General features: G+C 40.0%; 1 protein-coding gene across 1 annotated transcript in view; it reads left to right on the top strand.

Moving 5' to 3' along the window:
• CCDC192 (coiled-coil domain containing 192) overlaps nt 1-22,704 on the top strand; it is a 192,924-nt gene that overhangs the window by 23,283 nt on the left and 146,937 nt on the right. Inside the window, exon 4 of the mRNA XM_032425083.1 lies at nt 4,847-4,954. Coding sequence (XP_032280974.1) covers nt 4,847-4,954 — 108 coding nt within the window. The remainder of the gene's footprint in view (nt 1-4,846; nt 4,955-22,704) is intronic.

Here is a 22,704-nt window from a genome sequence, read left to right as displayed (position 1 = left end):
TTTTTAAAATTTTACTTCCGTCTTTTTCTTGCTACGGGTGGAGATATTATCCCAAACCAACACAGATCTATGGGCTAGCATTTGGGAACCACTCATATAATTAAACCCCTTTGGCCGGAGGTTTCGTTTCTCTTTCCAGATCCATTCTCCACCCTTCCCCTACTCTGCTTTCCAGGCTCACTGGTCTCTCTGGACTTGTCATTCAGGGTCTCTTACCCTCTGGCTTTTTTTGGGCTCAGCCCTAGGGAGATACAGAAGAACACAGGGTGAGAGAAGAGGAGGTCAGGCTATTTATTCCACTGGTCTGTCCACCATTAGGTCTGAGCACAGGTTGGCGGTGGTTCTTTCTCTCTATCTAGGTGTCAGCTCATAGACATGGCCCTCTCCTCAAGCTCTCTTTCTAGATATTCTGCTATTATCTCTTCCCCTACCTCTCCCATTCAAGGGGAGGCAAAGATTACCTTCACTTCTTGGGAGTGCCCCACCATCCTTCGTTCATGCCCTTAACTGTGCCCACAGGTTTGTATATAGTCCCTCCATTAAACTCCCCTCAATCACTCCATTGGAGTGATTGACTGTTTCCTGCTCAGATGTGCCCAATACATGCCTCATTTAAAGATGAGAAATTGAGGCCCCAAGAAGTGAAACCCAGAAGTCACACAGCCCAAGGGATGTGGTGAGGTCCAGAATGTGGCCTTCCAGATTACAAGCAGTGCTGTGCTTAGTCAGTGCTCATCTGACATCCTCCCAATGTCGATCTCCCTCACAGGCATATTGATAGGCACTTTCTAGAACCTTCTTTCCCCTGGACTTTGACAAGAGTTGTAGTGTGTTCAATTTTGAATAAAAAATATCGTATTAGCAGACTGTTTAGGCAATTCCAACACAGAGGAATACTGTTTCCATTAGAATGGATTGAAATCAGGAAAAATTGAGTTTTTTTAAACGGTTGCCTAAATAGAAACTGGCAATTTAGCCTAAGATACTGTTGCAAAAGTTAAGCACAAAAGGACATGAGAGTGATGAAATTTCCACTGTAAGATGAATTCTGATCACCAAACAGGGTGGGTAGGGATTATATAAACTGTACAGAGTAAGGGGCTGAGGTGGGAGGCTACGGAAAAACTTTCATCAGCATGAGAGATATGAGCAGGTTATAGAAAGGTAAAGAAGTTTAGAGCCTTCAGTGCTGGTCAAGCAGGGGGAAAGCATAGAAGAGACATCGAGCATGAAGCTTGACCATTGCAAAATGTGTTGAAAGCATGTTTTATCTGGCATGAAGTGACTGAACCACTGGGCAGGGGCTGCTGCTGGATCCCTGTACATTCGAAGTTTCAGAATGCTGGAAACATTTAATTGTCTTAAACTGACCCACGTCAAAACGCTCTTCTGTGAAGGTGCTATTTGCTATCATCACACCTTTATTTAGCAATCTTACTTTTAAACAAATGCACACGCACATATTTAGCACATTAACTTTGTTCTAATTGCATATTTGAATTTCCCGCTACTATCGTTTGATCACTTGCTGTAACAAAAGTGCCTCAATGGGGACATCCTTTTACTAGGGTTTAAAAATAAGCTAGAAAGTTTTAATATCAAATGATTCTCTTTAAAGAAGTTGGGGCAATGGAATTACTAATAATAACATGAACTGAGCATTTCTAAGTAGTTACCTGCTTTAGCTTACTTAGTCTTCAGGACAACCCTGCCATCATCACCCAAGTCATGGCCACCTCCTGGCTTTCTGCTACTCAAGCTTGTACCTGGCCTTTGGCGAACAGAATTTCCCTAGGGCTCTGACCCGTGCCAGCATCCCAGGCTGGATACATGGAAAGGATTGCTCATAGAAGCCTATCAGCAGAGGGGAGTGCTCCCCTGGTACAACCACCTTCTTTGATGGCTGAGCCTTCAATCCATCAACAGCTACTTACTGGGCTCCTACTAAATGCTCAGCGCTGTGCAGTCTGGCCTCTGCAGGCAGGACCCTTTCTACCTGTGTTGCACGTGGATTCAGAGGCAGGGGGAGGATCTGGGTCAGAGACTTCGAACCAGTCCTGAAGAGTGGAAGGAGTTTGTATGGCTGAGGAAGAAGGGCAAGGTCATCATAAGACAAAAATACTGACTTAAAAGTAAGGAAGGGGACGATAAAAAGATGCTGAGATGGGTTAGTGTCATCAAGAAAATTTAAGTTAGATAAAAAGAATAGATTTTCCTCCAGATCCTCAAATGAGGAACCTGGACAACTAAACAATAATTGACTCACAATTTTGAATAAGATTTGTCAATTAGCAAATTGTCAACTTTAACACGCATGCGTAAGACTCTAGTGTCTTTATTGTAGCCAAAAAGTTTAATTTGAATTCTTAATTTGTAGCATTCTTTTAGTTTACTCATCTTGGTTATCTTAGTTACCTGTACTTAGATGACTGGATTGATATTTAGGTAGAAGTTTTTAAGACAAAAAGTAGAAGTTCAAAACTGGAACTCCCATTGAATTGCTGGAATTTACCACTCGAAAATCCACAGACAGGATCAAAACCCAAACACCTGTATAAATCATATATTTTCAACATGTGATAGTATTTAACAGACTTTTGATTAGTATAATTCACTCATCAATTACTTTAACTACCAAGAGAGTTTTATGTTCATAATAAACATAAGTGGCTTTATGGGGGGGGGTGTGGCCACATGTGCCTGAAGCAGAATGAACTTTATGGTAGAAGTCCCATTTTCTGCTTTTCCACCTTTCCATCCTGCAAAACTAGGACAGTGACTAACTATGCCTAACTTCTTTAGGGTCCTTGAAACAACACACCTACCTCTAAAACTTCAAACCCCATGTATGTCCTTATTTCTGAAATTATTCTTGGTTTAATTTTTATTCCTTTGTTTGGTAAATGGGAGTTGCTTCCTTTCAAAGAGTGCTTGCCTATGTAGAAGCCATTTTTACGTCTGCATAGATACATTTATGGCTCTTTCCCTTAAGGGAGTGGGAGAACAGGAAGGCCAGTCAGAGAGTGGAGGGTGATAGCTTGCAGCTCGAGCATAGGTGCCAAAGATAGACTGCATTCTTCAGTTTGCTCAGGACTCTCCCTGTTTGGCAACACGTGGTGATTTCTTAAATCCACATGTATAAAAAGTCCTATGGCATCTACTAGCACTCTTCAGGCAAGTCTGTTTCATTTGGCTTTGACTTACAATGCTTCTCTCTTACTGGAAATGATTGTCCTTCTTGGCTAGGGAAATTTGGGATGTTTGGAGAGAAAGGTCTAGAGAAACAGATTAATTGATCTTGCTTGATCTACTCACAAAAAATTTAAGAAACTTCCTCTTGAGATCAAACATTAGACAAGAAGTTTCTCCCTGGAAATAGCAACTAGACCCAGAATTCCCAACCTTTTTGAAATAGTTTGGCCTCTTGAAATTTCCCCTTTCTACATAAAATGTTTTGTAGCATGAATTATCTATAGGTGTAAATACACAAGAGTTTTGTGTTGAGGTTCATTTTTTGAGATTTATTTTTTCTGGACTGACTTTTGAAAGGTATTGGAATCATTATGGGATGCTGAAGATCATTGATTTACTCCAGATATTGTTGTAGCCCAAGATGTTCATCCCCCAAAGTCTGATTGGTGCAGGGGGGGGTTGGGGGTGGGGATTATGCAGCCTTGTGTGATCTAGGAGCCAGGCTCTTTTGGAATGTAGCACCATTTCTTTGCCCTGCATCCTACGGAGTTTCATTTATATGAGAGGCCCATGGCAGGGCCCTAGGGTCCAGAGTGCTGTACAAACAACTATAGGACCTGAATGAATGCTTTATCTTTATGGCTGGTTCCATTTACCACCAGATGGCTTTATTGTATCATTAGGAAATGCACACGTGTATAAAATTGGTGGGCTCCTAAACCAAAGGAAGAAAACAAAGCAGCAGTCCAAAAAAAAAAAAAAAAAGGAAAGAAAGAAAAGAAAAAAGGAAAAGAAAAGAATGAAAACAGTTCTTTCTTTTCATGGGGTAATTGGAAGCAGCTATAGGAGCTTGAGCATTCACAAGAGAACAGGATACACCCAAGACGGCTGGAGGAAGGTCATAATCCTAGCACGTATGAAGTCTCCCTTTTCAAGTTTTCACATTGCTGTGTAATTGTAAATTAATTGTCAAGATAGCCAGAGTTGTCAGGAAGTGCTCTAGTCTCAGCAGGGCCTGTAATTGATATTTCCATACCAATGGTGTATATACTCTTTTGCTTGGAGATGAGAAAGATCAACTACAGAAAACCTTGGAGAGGCCAAGTCTCCATATCTGCTGATTTCAGTCATCCTAGCCATATTCTGGGCAAGAATGATCTGATTCTAAACCCTGTGGTATCTTTGCTTTAATGACACTTGTGATAAGAAAGTGACGATCAGAGGAATCGAGCTTCTCTGAGTTCACATGGTTCTGTTCCTCGGGATAGGTGGATGCTAAAAATAGAGGCATTCTAGGTGACAGCTCTCACTAGGAATGTGAAATTCTGGTCTTGGCCTCTTGAAGGAAGGTTCTGTTTGTATCAAGAACAAAAAGCTGCAGATGAACCAAATTCCAGTGTGGGTAATTTTAGTCTAACTTTCTAAAGTCGTTCATTGTCATAATTTAATATGCATTTTTTACCCTCCCACTTAGACATTAAACTGTTAAGTCAGACTGTTGTTTTTATAACATTTCACTGGTTTATTACTGTGTTGAAGAAAAGGAGATGATTTGTATGACTTTATTAACCCTGTCCTTAATCCATAAAGTTGCTTAAGATACACTCAGGAAGCTATCCATATCAAAAAGTAATACTTGATTATTTTTTTAAAGAAAGAGTCCCTGGAAACCGGACAGATGGCATTTATTTTGGCTCAAGTCGAGGCCTTGGAGATTTGCCTGAAGGAAGCAGAAGAAAAGGCTAAATCCTTATCTGAACAGGTAATACCTGTCATTCAGACTGGAAATCTATGTTCTTCAAGTGTTCAGTAGAACAAGTGTAAATCTAAATACATGTTTTACAAAAACCAGAAACAGATCTATAAATACAGAGAGCAAACTGACGGTTCCCAGAAGAAAGGGGGTCAGGGGATGGGCAAAATGGGTGAAAGGAGTGAGAGGTAGAGGCTTCCAGTTATGGAACATTCGTTCCATGGGAATAAATGGGAATAAAAGCGGTCATGGGAATAAAAGGCACAGCACAGGGAATAAAGTCAATGATATTGTAACAGTTCTATATGAGGACAGATGGCAACTACACTTGCAGTGAGCGGAGCAAACCTATAGAGACTGTGAATCACTATGTTGTACACCTGAAACTAACATTTCGTGTCAACTATACTCAAGGTAAATAAACAAACCAATCAATCAATCAATCAATCTGTTTTGACCTCTGCACCTATTGATACACACACACACAGAGGACTTCATTCATTTTAGATATAACAATAATTACTTTAATCTTTATGGACCTTTCCAGCCTTTAAAACTCCTTTTACGTTTCTATTTTGGTTTTCGTTCACTAGCCCATGAGTTAGGCAAGCCATCTTTAAGCCAGTCACTCTCTTGAATCAGTGAAGCATATTTGCATTACACACAGATAAGCCCAAAGGTAAGATAAAACCTACAGGAACCACACAGGAGCAGTTTTCTCAGATTATTTGAGGAAATAAAGTTTTTTTCAAATGTTGGCTTCCCTCTTGGGTTTTTGAAATTCACAGGGGCTATGGAGCCCAGCCTGTAAGTGGGTAGGCATCGGATGCTCTAGAGGTGACCTGTGTCCACAGCAAATCTCTGCTTTCAGAGTCATTGACTGTGGTATCAGCAAAGCTCAGACCAGGGACTGGACCATTTTCCCAGTATTACACTTTGCAAATAGCACAGTGCATACAGCAAATCCGAATGTTATTGTTGCCCTTCCCCCTGGGGAGGGGGGCTTGGCCCCAGAGGGCAAAGCTGCCTAGAGTCTGGTGATCCACTTCTGGTGATCATCGGTGGAGGAAAAAGGACAGAAATGTTATAAACATTTATTGATTTATCATGAACTGGTACATTTTTGTTATATATTTTTAGAGACTTATGAAAAACAATTTTAAGTTTTCTTTTCATAACAAGGTCTGTCTGGCAAAATCTGATTGCATAAGAATTTTATAAGAATTTTTGCGGAAACTAGGGGAGATGTGCCTGTGTTACAAGAAAAAGAAGTATAATTGACATATAATGTGGTGACATATGCAAATGGCCTCCATTTCTTTTACCAATTTACCAAAAAAGTGCATCTCTTACTTTGGGATGTGTTTACTATTTACTGACCAAGTGTGATTGATGAAAAACTTATGTCAGTGAATGAAAGGGTGTTGCCCTAGGCCCAGACCCATTTGGAAAAGTTTCTTTGTTTGCCACATGCCCTAACCTTGGCTTACCAATTGGTCTTCTAAAACAAACAAAAACAAGTCTCAAACTGTAGCAAAATTATGAATTATGAAGATTATACGGATGAACCAGAGCCTCCAAACCTGGGAGAAAGTTTGAATGGCTAACAGAAAGAAGGTACCCCTGCTTGTATTAGTTGCACTGAGAAGATACATGTTTATTTTGCAATTGAATGCCTTTTAATGATTTCTCACTTAAACCAGTAAAATTCGATTCACTCATAAAAGTACTCATCCCTTTTGTTCTTTATAAAATATATATTTTTAAAGATTTTAGTTGTTTATTTGAGAGAGAGCAGGAGTGGGGGTAGGGGTACAGAGGGAGAGGGAGAAGGAGAAGCAGGCTCCCCGCTGAGCAGGGAGCCCGATGCGGGACTCGATCCCAGGACCCTGAGATCATGACCTGAGCCGAAGGCAGTAGCTTAACTGACTGAGCCACCCAGGCACCCCTGAAATATTTTTATCCAGTACAACTAGCCCTTAATACTGAAGATTCTTAGCTCGAGGATCCTTTCTGTAATATCAAACTATTAGTCCCATTTTTTTTTTTTTTTTTTTTAGTATTTAGCAGTTTAAATATATAAAATAGAAACTGGATTTTACTCAACTTCTGTGTATCTACAATGAGTAAGATGCTAGTTAGGTGTTTGGGGAAGAAAGACATATAAGCAGGGCTTCTGTCCCCAAGTAGCTCACAACCAAAAGAATCACTGAAAGAGCTAGTGATTGAAAACAGGTGTTTGTACGGTTCCAGATAAACTGCACAATAGCACTAAATTGCAGGGTCTATGTGTGTTATTTTCCTGAAGTATTGCTTTTGGAGTTGCCAAATTTGCCTAACTAAGTGAATTTAATTGGAAGTTGGTAATGGTTTGCAGAAAAGGAAAGGATGATATGTTAAAAAAAAAAAAAAGCACATTATAGGCATTTTGAACATTACATTTTTAATTGAGTACTTATTAGATTTGGCTGTCTCTACTGTTATAGTTGAAAAGGTTAATCAGATAGAGACACTGTTCTCAGAGGAGTTAATCCTGAAATTTTTGCTTCCTCCAATATTGCAGCTTAGCCTTATTCTTGAAAAGATACAAAGTATAAGAACATTCCCTTCACCTCTGTTTTTAAATTCAGTAGACATTTTTCAAATGTGATGGCGGAAGAATAGGGAAAGGCAAGGGGGGGCAACTGACCTTTCTTAAGGCTAAGATAGGAGAATATTTCAGAATGGAACACCTGTGTCCAACAATCAAACATTTGTCCACTGGGTGCCACTGTCTTCCTTACCAGGCTATGCCACTAAGTGATGGCAAAAAGAGAAATTGTCACTAATATTCAAGACAATGGTGTGTGTGTGTGTGTGTGTGTGTGTGCGTCTGTAGGAATATCTCTGCCTGTATCCATGTATACATGTTAAAGCTTCTTTTAAATATCGCTAATTTAGGACTTGTCACAAGGACCGTGGGAAATGCTAGCTGGCGTTCACTGGTAATCCAAATCATTTTGTTAGCCCTGTGGCTGAATATTGGCCAGGTAGGCTGGCCTGGCGGGCTAGAAACAGGTGGGGGAAAGTAGAGGAGATGGTGAGGACAAAGATTTGTGCTGGAACCAAGGAGTGGAACATGGTATTGTCAACAGTCGATCCTGCTTTTGAGAAAAGAGTAAATTTCACCATTAGCCAAATTGTTTCCTCCTGGCTTTGCCTTAGACTAGAACATAGAATTAACTCAGAATGGAAAGTATAGGTGCCGAAGGTTTCATCCGCACTAAGCACCTGTTGGTCCTGTGCCTCAGTTTATCTACACTGAACCTTTCTAAGGTCAGCAAGGTCCAGCAAGGTCTCTGTTGGTTCACTATGAAGAAGAAACCTACAAATAGTGAGGAAATAAGAATATTGTGTCCACTTCCTCTATGACGTCACACAGTAAACAGAATTCTTGGTTGGTTTCCCTCTAGCTGACAATTTCTCTTTATTTCTCTGCGGTGGTGTCTCTATTGTCAAGATAAAAGCAATGAGATAAGGATAATTTACAATTAAGATTTATAATCTGAGCTATTTATAGCTGTAAAAATTTTGCAGCAACTCACTTGGTCAGAGTGAGAAACGACCATGCGAATCAAACTCCTGCCCTAGGTAATACAGTAAATAACTCATCATTAGCAAGTTTTGCTAAAGAAAATACTTGATTATATTTCCAGCAGGTTGAGACCAGTGGGCGGAAATGCCTAGAAACTTGGTAGTAGATAAAGGACCAGGAGGGGCAGGTAGAAACAAAGGAAAAGTGTTAGGGGAGTAGAGAGAAAGCAGAGTGAAAATGTTTCTGGAGAAAATCATAAACAGTTTTTGCATGTGCGCTGGCTTCTATCACCAGTGCAGACGAGAGGGACGAAGAAAGGGGCTTCAGTAGGCTGCAGTTTGTGGCCATACCAAATAAATAGATCCCACAGCTTTTCTGCTGGGATCCCAATGCTTTTCGTGCTGAGAAAGTGTCAGGAAAGCCCACAGTTTCACAATGGAGCGCAGACCCAGAGGTCCCCCCAGTGCAGAGGGACTTGGCAGGGCGGCTCCTGAGACACTTCCTCTGGCCACGATTTTGGCCCATGTCTCTCTCATTCATCAGCAGCTTCTGGTTCCCAGCTCCTAGCAGCAGACCCAGGAGAGCTCAGGCTCCATTACTTGCTTGTTAATGACAGTGGGCAATTCGCATAATCTCTCCGAGGCTCAGGCAGCTGTCTTATCTAGAAGTGGGTTAGGGGCACCTGGGTGGCTCAGTTGGTTAAGTGTCCGACTCTTGATTTCAGCTCAGGTCATGATCTCAGGGTCGTGAGATGGAGCCCTGTGACTTCGGGCTCTGCGTTCAGCGGGGAGTCTGCTTGAGATCTCTCTCTCCCTCTGCCCCTCCCCCCTCAAATAAATAAATAAATCTAAAAAATATTAAAAGGGGGTAAACATACTGGTTTCATAGGCATTTGTGAAGTTTAATGATAAGTGTATCTGGCTTTTAGTAGTTCCTCAACAAAGGTTTATCTCTACTTTTAGTAGCCATAACAAAATTATATGGTTCTCTGCGTCATGTATCATGGACTAACGTGTGTGTGTATAAGGAGTTTCTCTTTTTTTGCTGGTATCTCTCAAAGTGTTTGAAAGACACTTAAGTTGTAACACAGCACTTCTTCAGATTCACGATCTTTGAGTCTTTCAAGCAGGACCCCAGCCAGGTCCCTTGTCCTAGCTTGGCTATTTGAGGGTCCGACTTTTTCATTCACTCTTTCCAAGCTATTCGTGTGGTAACAGGACCTGAGTACTTTCACCTTGTTCATCCTTTCTACTTCATCTCTTGGGTCTTCTGTTTCTACCCATTCTCTGATTTTGCTCAGAGTGGGAGCTGAATGGGCAGTGCTGGGATGTGGTCATTTCAGGATTTTATGGGGGAAACTGGGGAGTCAGGGAAATCTGTGATCATTCCTTCACCAAGGAGGTGAATCCACTGATGATTCTGTAGTCAGAATTAACTTCAGGTATCTTACGGATATCGTACCTAGCAAAATATTAGTTACATATGAAGTGTGCCATACATACTAGCTGGGAAAGAGACGTGATTTGATGCAAGAGGAAGGAGGTGGGAAGCTTGGTGGGAAACTTGACTTTTTTTTCAAATCATTGTTTTTCCCAAGTAGGAATGAGACATAGACAAGATACAACAAGGAGCCCCTTTATGGTCTTTTGCAGCATAAAGCTAATTTTGCCCTTTTTGTTTCCATAAAGAGAGAATTATTGGTGGTACTCAGGATGCAGAGACATTAAAATGGAGAAGAACATGGTAGTATTTCCCAGTTTTTGGAAACAGCATGTGTGAGCCTTTTTCTTACTTCTTAGTAATAGCTCATGTTTCAGCTATGCATAATTTTTCCCTTACCCGATGAGAAGGACATTTGCGAAGGCCCAAAATAAAACTAGTAATGGGGCCTTCTTGTATCCTGACTCTGTAGCAAACTTGGCCACTTAGGTTATATTCAAAGAAGACTCCTTTCCCTTACTTTCACCCCCTGGTATCTCCCTGCCTAACATTCACCTCCATCTTAAATAATAACAGAAGCAATAATGGAGACACAGTGTGAAAGGGGGATGTTGGATGTGGGGTGGGATGTCTAAGCAATCCCATAGGAATGCATGCCTTGTGCTAGACCTCTGCAATGCATTCTAAATGGTAGTCACTGAGTGGAAACTAACATTTATTAACACCTACACTGTTCTGGGTAATAGGCTTAGATTTATAGATGCTTCATTTAACCGACACAAGAATGCTAGGGGGGCCACCATTATGATGATCCCCATGAGGAACATGAGACTCAAAGACATTAAGTCATTTGCCCAAGGTCATACAATTAATAATAGCCAAACTGGTATTAGAACCTAAGTATTTTTAAAGTCACAGTCACTATTCTTAAGAACACGTGGTCACAAGTCAAAGCCACTTAGAAGAAGTTTCCCACTCAAGCAGCACTGAACAAAAACTTATCTCCAAACTGGAACCTGGAGAGTTCATTGATTGTTGGGCCTTACCCTCAGAGTTTCTATTTCATTAGATCTGAGGTGGGGGTCAACAATTCACATTTTTCACAGGTTCCCACTCTAAGTTGAGGTTAAGTTCTAGCCCTAACCCAAATCTATGGGCGAGGGGTCCTCTTCACCCTTGTCGTGCCCCGATGGCACAGAAACTGATTCAATCAGTTAGGATTCATCTTGGGTACATAGAACAAACAACCCCCAAAAAGAGTGGCCTAAACAAGTAGATGTTTATTTTTCACTCATATAATGTAAGTCTGGACACAGGAAGCCCAGGACAGGCGTGGTAGCTGCTTCACAACCCTCAAAAGCCTGGGCTATGTCTTCCATGCATTCACAAACATGGCTTCCGTTCTCAGCATCCAAGATGCATCTGCTGCAGCCATTTTTTTTTTTTAAGATTTTATTTATTTATATATCTGAGAGAGAGAGAGAGAGATTGAGAGAAGGGGCAGAGGGAGAAGCAGACTCCCCGTGGAGCAGGGAGCCCGACACAGGACTTGATCCCAGAACCCTGGGATCATGAGCTGAGCCCAAGGCAGACGCTTAACAGACTGAGCCACCCGGGCGCCCTGCTGCAGCCATTCTACTCACATGTCAAGCAGCGTGAAGAAGGAAAAAGCAGATGCAAAAAAAGGGAAGGACAACTGCTAGCTGTGCAGCCCCTTTCAAGAACTTTTAAGAACTTTTCTCAAAAACTCAGTTTAAAAATTCTTATATATCCCTGACCACTGCTATTTGCGTGGAGGCTAAGAAATATGAATATTTAGCTGGGCACATTGCCACCCTAAGAGTATGGGGATTCTTTTACTAAGAAGGGGAAAATAGATATCAGGTTGGCAAATAGTGATCTCTGCCTTGCTCATCCAACCCCTTGACTATACTTTTGCACATGGTACCTTGTCCTGGTAACTTCAATGTTCTCCTACATGGGATACCCAGTTTTCCCAGCTCCATTTGTTGAAGAGATGATTCTTTCTCCACCAAATGGTCTTGACAGCCTCATCAAAAATCAATTGTTTATAGATGTAGGATTCTGTAGACTCTCAATTTGGTTCCATTGCTCTATAACTCTGTGACTTTCAGCAGGTACTTCTGGTTGGAAACCCCACGTAAATTTTTGAGTGGGAATTTAGATTTGGTCTTCTGGGTCCTTTACCAAGATCCTTTCTTACTGTGAGAAGCACAGTGGACCTCTCTTACTTATGCAATAGCTGGAAATTGAATGATTCTTCTAACTGATCTTTTACCTTAAGCATTTAGTATAGCAAGCAAGCAAACAAGGACAAAGACAAAAGACTATGTTTGACTCTAATAATCCAACATTATTTATCATTTTATACTTAAGGCTCTAAAATAAACTCCCATTATTTGCTTCTTAGTATTCAATCTATATTTCCCTTAAGTATGGGAATAGAAAAAATAAAGATCTTTAGCAAATTTTTAGATGCTAAATATGTGTATGAATGGCTAAAAGTGATTTGATACATACTGAGATTGCCCCCCAAAAATGTTCTGGTTCTTTTTTCTTTGTTTAAATGCAACAGTAGATCCCTTGATGTCAAGTTTATTTGAAATAAGTACTGTGCCCTTGGTAGGAGTATTCATTTCTGCAAATGCTCAGAAATTATGCTTGATATGCCAATCTGAAATCATGAGCTTTTGTGAATGAGTTTTTGTTTTCCAGTCTATTTGGAAGTCTACTTTAATGCCATAAAATCACAAGCAGTCTGTTTGACCTGGAATGGGTTTCCTTATGACAATGAGACCTAGTTACTGGGAACTTCATTTAACACTTTGGTCCTGGTTGAGTTTATAGCAGAATTCCCTCTTTAAACACATACACACACACACACACACACACACACACACACACACACACACCCTCTTACCTAAGCAGGTGTCAATTTTTACCCCCTATTGGATTGTTGGGCATTAACTGAGAGCTTAAGGGAACATAAGGGAAAAAAGACAAGCTAGTGAAGAGATGTGTTGTTTTGAATAGAGTCAGGCACAATGACAAATGGGCTTCTGTTGCCATTGTTGTTACAGGCAGGATGCATGGACTGCTGGCCTGTTACATAACTAAAGACTTCCTTTTGCTTGTAAATGTCAAGATCAAACAGAGGTCAGTTTTAAATAGCTGACTGGGCGCTAATAAATGTGACTTTCTTGTCTAAGAAAAAGCCAAAATGCCTTGTCCCTTAGGAGTCATGGCTGTGCTGATAAAAGCAGGTGTCTTTTTGCATGGACATTTTCTTTATAAGCTTTCTCAGAGATGGCAAACTCACTTTCCTTAATCTCTGCAAGGAAATTAGTAAATTAGGTATATGCATTATATCAATTATTCATTTATTCATTCAGTAAATATTTATTAAGCCTGTACTGTGAGCTAGGCATTTTGCTAGGTACCCCTGTGTATGTTAGCTCATGCATTTCTTCCAAAGGCCCTGGGAAATCTTATCCCCATTTTGCAAATGATGAAAGCTCTTTTGTGGGATTGCAGCCCTCTTATCTGCTCTTTCTATACATTCTTCCTTGGTGACCAGCCCTAAGGGCACAAAATCTGCCAAGAACCACCTCTTCATCATTAGTCCTGATCTTCCTCACGACCCCAGACCTGAATATCCAACTGCCTACTGACTAGTACCACCAAAGTTCTCATTCATCTCAAGCTCTACTTGTTCATTAGCTTCCTGTTTCAAATCTGTTTCTTTTCCCACATCCCCTAAGCCTGGGACAGGTGTCCCCAGCCACCCTGTGGCTCATATCAGAAATCTCTCCTGCTTTGATTCTTTCCTTTCCCTCATCCCACACGTCCAGTCAATTGCTAAGTACCTCTTAGCAATGATGCTAAGATGCTAATAATGATACCTCTCAAAGAGTTCTTGAAACCATCTTCTCTTCTTTATCTCTACCATCATTGCCCTTGTTCAGGCTACCAACAGCAGAAACTTCCATTATGGTCCTTGTTTAATGGCTCCTCAACAGTACGGCCAGAGGGAAGACTCCACAACACATATTTCTCCTTGGCTTAACTCTAAATTAGTTACCTTTTAACATCAGGAGCAAATCTATACTCCTTAACTGATCCTACAATCATTGGTGGTCAGAGTCCCTACTTGTTTCTCCAGTTTTCTCTTACACCACTCCCTGCATATCACTATTATGCCACTTTTACTCCTTGCATGTACGATATTCTCTCTTACCTTTTTCTCATTTAAGAAAAACAAAAGGCTTTGTTCCTCAGAGTCAAGTTGTATTTAATATATCCTTTTCACTCTGCTTCTGCCTAGAATTGCTCCCACTACTTCCTCTTATCCTCTTTCCCATTATCCACAAAATCCCAACCAACTCCTCTTTTCACATCTTCTATTAGATGCTGCTTCCTCAAAAATGCTTTTCTTCTTCCTTCAGTTTGGAGTTAGATGTCCTTCCTAGGTACTCTCATAATCCATCTCCCATTTCCCCACCAACTGTAATTATCCTACTACACCATATGCCTCATGGAAGAAGTTCAGACAGTGACTTCCCCGAGTCTCAAATCAAGTTCGAATCCACCCACTTATCTCTCTGATGTCAAAGCTCATGCTCCTTCCAATATAGCAATTTGAGTCAACCTATGAACAATGGGGACCCATTAAATGGGGCATATTCATATTTGTACTTAGAAAACTCTGAGGGGACTAAGAAGGACATATCTGTGAGGTGACTAGAGCCAGGCACATTGGTGTGTAGGCTCTTTCAAAAACCCAGTTTGGAAATGATTAAGTGCCTATTAGTTCTGAAGAGAAGATAGAGACAAGATATTTAACAGTTGGATTTAGTGATTAATTAATGGAAAAGTAATATTCAAGACAGATTCCAAGTTTTAGGTGACTGGGTGATCAGTGGTTACCCCAACTATCTTATATTTGAATCAATAAATATTAAAGGTGATTCATTTCCTTTGAAAGGTTCTATGTGGGCTCAATTTACCCCATGTATGTTCTGGATTCTTCTTAAAGACTTGTAATTTGGATTTCCTCACTTAGGTCTTCTGAATGTTGTAGTCTTTTGATATTATATCAGACCCTTAATCCACGTCTTAGAAATAGGTTTTTCTCCTCCCCATTTTTCAAGGAGAGGCTTCTTGGAGAAAATTTTGGATGACCATGTGTTTCATGTCTGAAGATCTCATTTATTAGCCTCAGGGACCACTTAATGTTTAAACTTGGAGTTATATAAATGCAAATCTCTTGCCATTATTGAATGGATGTATAGCGACAGGGCAGTCCTTGATACTCTTTAGGAGATATTCAAAGTCAAAACTATTTGCATAATAATATTAACATGTTATTGGCCTTTTCCGCTATCATTCTTTAACAAGTAGAGGTTTCCCAGATGTTACACGGAAGACTGAACATACAGCAGGTATGAGACTCCAACTGCCCTGTATTAACCTAGACGTTGAAGAAGTTTGAGGAGAAAGGGAGACCCCTGAGAAGAAACTCAAGAATGGCAGAATGCATTTCCCCCAAGCCAGAGAGCAGAGTCAACGCTGAGTCAGACCAGCAGGGGGAGTCTGTGTCCTGTTGCGTGAAAGTGCTCTGAGAATGTGCTGGAACTTGGACTGACTGGGTGTATCCTAGGAATGAGTCCTAGGCCACTAACAGTTGTTGGCTTTAATTTCTCTGAACCTGATATTATTGCTTTTTGATTTTTACATCCAAGCATTTGACCTTTATATCCAAGTCAATGATTAATTGCCTCACTTTTTCCCATGTCTCATTTCTCTCTGATATTCTTATCTGTTCATAAGACACAGAGTGCTTTTTTGGAGATTAAATAAATCTTAGGAATCTCTATGCCTGGAACTTTATATTTCAATTATCGATTGATGTTTTGGTAAATATTTCTCTCTGTTTTCACTTAGAGCTTAAATGTTCCTTTATTACTTAGAGTTCCCTTCCCCGAACAACTTGGGGGTGTTATGGGTTGAACTGTGCCCCCTCCAAATTCAAATGTTGAAGTTCTAACTCCCAGGACCTCAGAATGTGACTTTTTTTTTTGGAAATGGGGTTGTTGCAGATGTAATTTGTTAAGATGAGGACATAGTGGAGTAAGATGGGCCCCAATCCAACATGGCTGGTGTCCTAATAAAAAGTAGATATCTAAACACAGACATACAGGGAGAAAGTCACATGAAGACAAAGGCAGAGACCAGGGTGATGCATCTACAAGACAGGGAATGTCAAAGATTGCCAGCAAATCACCAGAAGCCAGAAGAGAGATACAGAAGAGATTCTTCACACCCTTTAGAAGGAATCAATCCTACCAACTTCTTGATCCTGGACTTCTAGCCTCCAGAAATGTGAGCCAATAAATTTATGATATTTAAGCCACACAATTTGTGGTACTCTTTTTTTTTTTTAATTTATTTATTTGACAGAGAGATAGCACAAGCAGGGGGAGCAGCAGACAGAGGGAGAGGGAGAAACAGACTCCCCGTTGCGGGGCTCGATGCGGGGCTCAATCCCAGGACCCCGGAATCATGACCTGAGCCGAAGGCAGACGCTTAACCAACTGAGACACCCAGGCATCCACAGTTGATGGTACTCTTTTACCATTACTAGCAAACTAATACAGGGGTAACTATGCTTCCAAATTATAGGCCTTTGGAGGTCTATTTTAAGATGTGCATGAACCTATAAATGGCTAGAAATAACTTTTTAAAGGCAGAAATATTAATAAATGTAAGAGTCTGTTTTGTCTAGGACAGAGGTAGGATGAGGAATGTGTTGTTTGTTTTCAACTGTAAAATTGAAACGAGACAAACCCAGTTCTGTAAACTAAATGTATCCTCAGCCAGAGGGGGGCCTGCCCATTCCACAGGTGGAATAGGTAATTTTTAAAGTGCTTACATCCATTATTTATTGCCAAAATATTTTCATAGTTTTTAGTACTAGTCCAAACAGCTTTCAGAGCATTTTACACAAGGAAAGTCTTTGTTTTTAAATGAAAACACTCCTTTCTCTGTAGTATAAGCTTTACAAGGTTTGTCAAGACTCAGTTTGTTGTTGAGTGACACTGGAAACCTATCCTGCAATATTATTTGCTATGTGTATGTGTATGGGTTGTGTAGGAGTTCTAGGAGAAAAGACAATGAGAGGAGATAAATGTGAAAATTCACATTAATTAATGGGGTGGTTTTCATAATTGCACTCCATGATGGATTGGGTGGATGATGAGAGAAAGAGAAGTTTTAAATATATTTGTGGCTTTCACATACTGGGTAGGTCGTTCCATTTATTATGAGAGGGAAGTCTGGGGAATGTGTAAAATATGAGGATTTCATTTTGAATACATTGATTTTCAGATGCCTTGCATACATTCAGGTGACAATATTAAGTAGGTTGTTGGATATACATATTCATTAGCCTGAAGCTAAGTGGTTGTATGTTTTAAAAATGGGAGTAACCGACATGTTTAAATTACGGCACCAAATGAGATCAGCTGGAGAATTAGCATAGATAAGGGAGAGAGTTGGGCCCAAACCAAACTCTTAGATTTCAATATTTAGAGAATTGAAAGAAAAAAAATGTAGCCAAGGAAAATGAGAATCAGGAAGAAATTCAGAGAACCATGAGAATGTTTTAAGAGGCATGAAGTACTCAGATGTATAACATTTTACTGGGAGGTTGAATGAGATGACTAGAAACTTGTCCATTATGTTTGGTAAAATGCAGATCATAAACAACCTTAATAAGATCAGTGTCAGTAGATTAATGGAGGGAAGAAGGCAATTGAAGAGAGATTAGGAGAGAAATATAATTCAGGGCAGTCCTTTTCCCAACGCCTGGGAAATTTTTTCCTGTAGTTTGAGAGGGAGAGAGAGTGAGAGAGAGAGAGGGCATGCCAAGGATGGTGAAGTAAGAGAATTCTGAGAATCTGATTTAAGACTCAGGACGTAGAGGTGCCTCTACTTCCTAGTTAAAAAACCAGTTCATTCTCTCTTTAAGCCAGTTTGCATTGGATTTCTGTAACATAACCAAAATGGTTCTGACAAAAAGAATTGGTGACATACCTGAAACTCGAACTCAGTACACACACCGTGCCCTGCCCCCTCCACCAAAGGAATACCTTCTAGCCTTTTTCTCGACAGTGGCCATGGAAGAAAAGGACAAAGAAGGTTCCCAGAGGTTAGAAGCAGACTCAAACACATCAGAAACATCACTCCCTGCACAGTCAGGACCCGCCTTGTTATCGCTAGCCAGTACAACGTGGTGTTCACGATGGCCAGTGACAACTGGACATTGTTTCCCCTTTTCCATTCTTTTAAAAGGGGAATTACATTGTGATTGTCCTGTTTTTAGGGAGGGTATATTTTTTATTTAATCCTTAGGCGCTATATCATGATCAGTCTCATCTGCATGAGATTCAGGGTAGAATACACGTAATTTGGAGATCTAAATGTGGAGCTAGATGCAGTAACTTGATACGACTTAGGGTTATCTCCTTTTGGGGGAGAGGGGAGTGCATTTTTGGATTCATGTAGAATAGATGCATCATATTATGCTGGAGCATTTTGGGAAATGCATATACTTATGACCATGGTATAATTGTGCTTAACACCCAGAGGATGGACTTTAACCAGCCTCTGTTTTTGTGTCTACCTTTGCTGGAGAAATGCTTTTACCAACTCCAATCTTATAATATTTCTATGGTTGTCAATCATAGTCAAGGAAATGATCATTGAGCACATGACCTAGGTTCTAGTCAATTATTTCTTTTTCTAGTCAGGTATGATATACCATTTTCCTGACCATAAAGGCTAATCCCGGGGAGGTCATATGAACTAATATGGGCCAAATAGAGTCCTTTTTCCATTTGTTACTGAAGGACAAATTGTCTTACTATTGAGGTCATGAACCTGGAAGGCTATAGGTAACATTTTTTCCCAATGTGTGAAGAAAGCCTATCTGCACTGGGAAATAATAAGGTCAACACATAGGAGCAGCACCAAGATACAGAGGTAAAAAGAGAAAGTATGATGACTTCTTCTGAGTCTGTGGATCTAGTTGTGAGTGAAACAAAAATCTACTTCCATCTCCCCAATTACATAAGCCATATTTTTTTTCTTAAAAAAAAAAAAAAGAGTGGGGTGGGGTGCCTGGGTGGCTCAGATGGTTAAGCATCTGCCTTTGGCTCAGGTCATGATCACAGGGTCCTGGGATCGAGTCCTGAGTAGGGCTCCCTGCTCAGCGAAGAGCCTGCTTCTCCCTCTGCCTCTGCCTCTCTCTCTCTCTGGCTCTCATGAATAAATAAATAAAACCTTAAAAAAAAAAAAAAGAGTGGGAATATCTAAGAAAGTGACAACAGTGTAGGTAGGCAATTATTTTAAGAAAAGTCATTATTTTAGGCTGTCAATGGACATCTTTTGTTCATGGGAATTACTATTAACATGTTTATATGCTAAACAAAATCAACCAGAAGGGGTGAGATAGATAATGCAGAAATGGATGGGGGCGTGGGTGTGCAGAAATGACAGGGGTGAAGGCTTTGTGATCAAGGAGATGGGCTTCAAAGCCTACTGAAAGGGCTGGGCTTTGATAGAAGAATATCTTCTCCATTTGTGTAATAAAGGACGCTTTCCCCTCTAAGTAACAGAAATCCAATTAAAGTAATGTAATAAGGCCAGCATGGAAGAATATGTTTTAAGGTGGAGCAGTTCCAACATTGGTTAATTCAGTGGCTCAAGAATGTCACCAAGAACACAGGTGCTACCCATCCTTTGCTCCACCATCCCCTGTGTCGTATTTGTAAGAGATCTGCAGCAATTTTAAGAATTATAGGCAGTCCAAAGATACGGAGAAAAAGAGATTTACTTCCTCCTGTGTGTCTTAAAAAAAAAAAAAAGATCTGGTAAAATCCTTTTCCTGGGGCTCCAGGGGCCTCTCCTGGGTGCAGGCCCAGGCCTAAAATCATCTTTTATACCTGGGAAGGAGACCAACATAGCTGGCTTATTTTCATTGTGATTCATTCCCTGGGACTGGACAAGGCCAAGCTCCCCTAAACACATGGCTGCTAGCTAATCCAAACTGGGTGCCTGGTAGCAAGGGATAAATAGGTAAACAACTGTTGGGAAATGAATTAGCAGTGTCTGCTGCAGTAAGGTTCGTATATTGGCTGGTGAGAAGGTGAGGGAGTAGCCATCTGGCAGCTTCTATTTTTTTCAGTAAATTATTGATGAGATGGTCATTTGGGGTAAGGGGTGGGAGTGGAATTCTGAAGAGAGAGAAAGTAAGAAATGACATTTGAGGAAAGAATAGAGAATAATATTATCTCAGAAAAGAGGAAAGGCACCTTACTAAGAGAAAAATAGAATGACAGTTTGATTTCAGGGCAGCGGTACTCAACACTGAGATGTGTGCTCATTAATTTAAAATGAAAGCAGTCAATCCAATTTTGTTATTTTTTTTTCCTAATAGCATTCCATGAAATGATGTGATGCAAATAATTTTCATGACCACTGAGAGCTAACTAGAAAGTCATTGTATTTTTATAAAGGTGAAATTCATATAGTATACAATTAACCACTTTGAAGAACACAATTCAGGGGCATTGAATGGATTCACAGTGTTGTGCAACCACCACCTCTCTCAAGTTCAACACTATTTTGGGTGTCTCAGTCGGTTAAGCATCTGCTTTCGGCTCAGGTCATGATCCCAGAGTTCTGGGATCAAGTCCCACATCGAGTCCCATATTGAGTCCTACATCAGGCTCCCTGCTCAGCAGGGAGTCTGCTTCTCCTTCTAACCCTCCCCACTGCTGGTGCTCTCTCTCTCTCAAGTAAATAAATAAAATCTTAAAAGAAAAAAAAGTTCAACACTTCTTCTTCATCACAGAGCACTCCACACCTGTTAAGTAATTGCTCCCCACAACCTCCTCATCCTATCCCCTGACAACCACAAATGTGCTTTCTGTCTCCAAGGGTTTACCTATTCTGGAGATTTTGTATGAAAAGAATCATACAGTATGTGACCTTTTGTGTCTGGCTTCTTTCACTTAGCCCAATGTTTTTGCAGTTCATCCAAGTTATAGCAAGCAAGCCTCAGTACTTCATTCCTTTTATGGTTGAATAATATTCATCAGATGTATACAACACAATTTCTTTTTCATTCATCTGTTGAGGGACAGTTGGTTTCCATCTTTAAGCTATTATGAACAATGTTGCTATAAGCATTTCTATACAAATTTCTGGGTAGATATATGCTTTCATTTCTCTTGGGTGCATACCCAGGAATGGAATGGTTAGGTCATATGGTAATTCTAACTTTTTGATGAACTACCAAACTGTTTCCCACAACAGTTGCACTATTTTGCATCCCCAACATCAATGTACCGGTTCCTATTTCTCCACATCCTCACCAATACTTTTTATTTTTCATTTTTTAGATTACAGCCATCACGGTGTCTATGAAGTGGAATCTCATTGTAGTTTTGACTTGCATCAAGCAATGCAATGCTATTGAACTTTTTTTCTTTTTCTTTCTTTTTTTTTTGGAATTAGGAAACATTTCCAATTTTATTCATACAATTATTAACCAAAGTTACAAAAGTAGATTTATAAAGTCACATGTCAATAACAAAACAGAAAGGAAATGAAATGTATGACATCTTGAAAAGTTCCAAAGAAATACACCCTGGGCTAAAAATCTGCAGTTAAACTATGGTTGCACAACAAGCTATATTCATTACTGCATTTTCTCAATAAGTTCTTCCTTGTACTTGTTAGACTGATTCACTCTCTTGTACATCAATTGAGATTTCCTACATTTCCTTCACTCAGTTTTGCTAATTTGTGTATTTCTAAGAATGTTCCTATTTCATCTAGATAATCGAATTTGCTGGCATCCAACTGTTCATAGTCTCTCTTAATCTTTTTAATTTCTAGAAGGTTGATAAAGATGTCCTCACTTTTACTTCTCTTTTCAGTTATTTTTGACTTTTCTCTCTTTTTTAAAAAGTCAGCATAGCCCCTGGGTGGCTCAGTCGGTTAAGCGTCTGTCTTTGACTTAGGTCATGATCCTAGGGTCCTGGGACAGAGCCCCATGTTGGGCTCCCTGCTCAGCGGGGAGCCTGCTTCTCCCTCTCCCTCTGTCTGCTGCTTCCCCTGCTTGTGCTCTCTCTCTTTCTGTCAAAAAAATAAATAAAATAAATTTAAATCTTTTCAAAAAAGTCAATATAGCTAAAGATTTGTTAACTTTGGGAATCATTTCCAAGAACCAACTTTTGGTTTCATCACTTCTTTTATTTTTCAATTCTCTATTTTGTTTATCTTCTCAGTCTTTATCATTTGATCCCTCTACTGGCTTTGGGCTTAGTCTGTTCTTTTTCTTCAAGGTGTGAAGTTAAATTGTTGATTTGACATTTCTTCTAAATGTAGGTGTTTTCTGCTATAAATTTTCTTCTGGTATTGCCTTTGCTGCATCCCCTAAGTTTTGGTATGTTGTGCTTTTCTTTTCATTTGTGTCTAAGTACTTTCTAATATCTCTTGTGATTTCTTCTTTGACTCACTTATTCTTTAAGAATGTGTTGTTTTATTTCCATTTCCATTCATTTTCAAAGTTTCTAGTTTTCCTTTTGTTACTGATTTCTAGTTCATTCCATTCTGGTTGGAGAAGGTACTTTGTATCATTTCAATCCTTTTAACA

This window comes from Phoca vitulina, unplaced genomic scaffold (genome assembly GCF_004348235.1).
Source record: "Phoca vitulina isolate PV1807 unplaced genomic scaffold, GSC_HSeal_1.0 scaffold32, whole genome shotgun sequence".
Lineage (NCBI taxonomy): Eukaryota > Metazoa > Chordata > Mammalia > Carnivora > Phocidae > Phoca > Phoca vitulina.
Note: the sequence above shows the minus strand (reverse complement) of the source record. Positions and strands in the feature narration are given on the sequence as shown.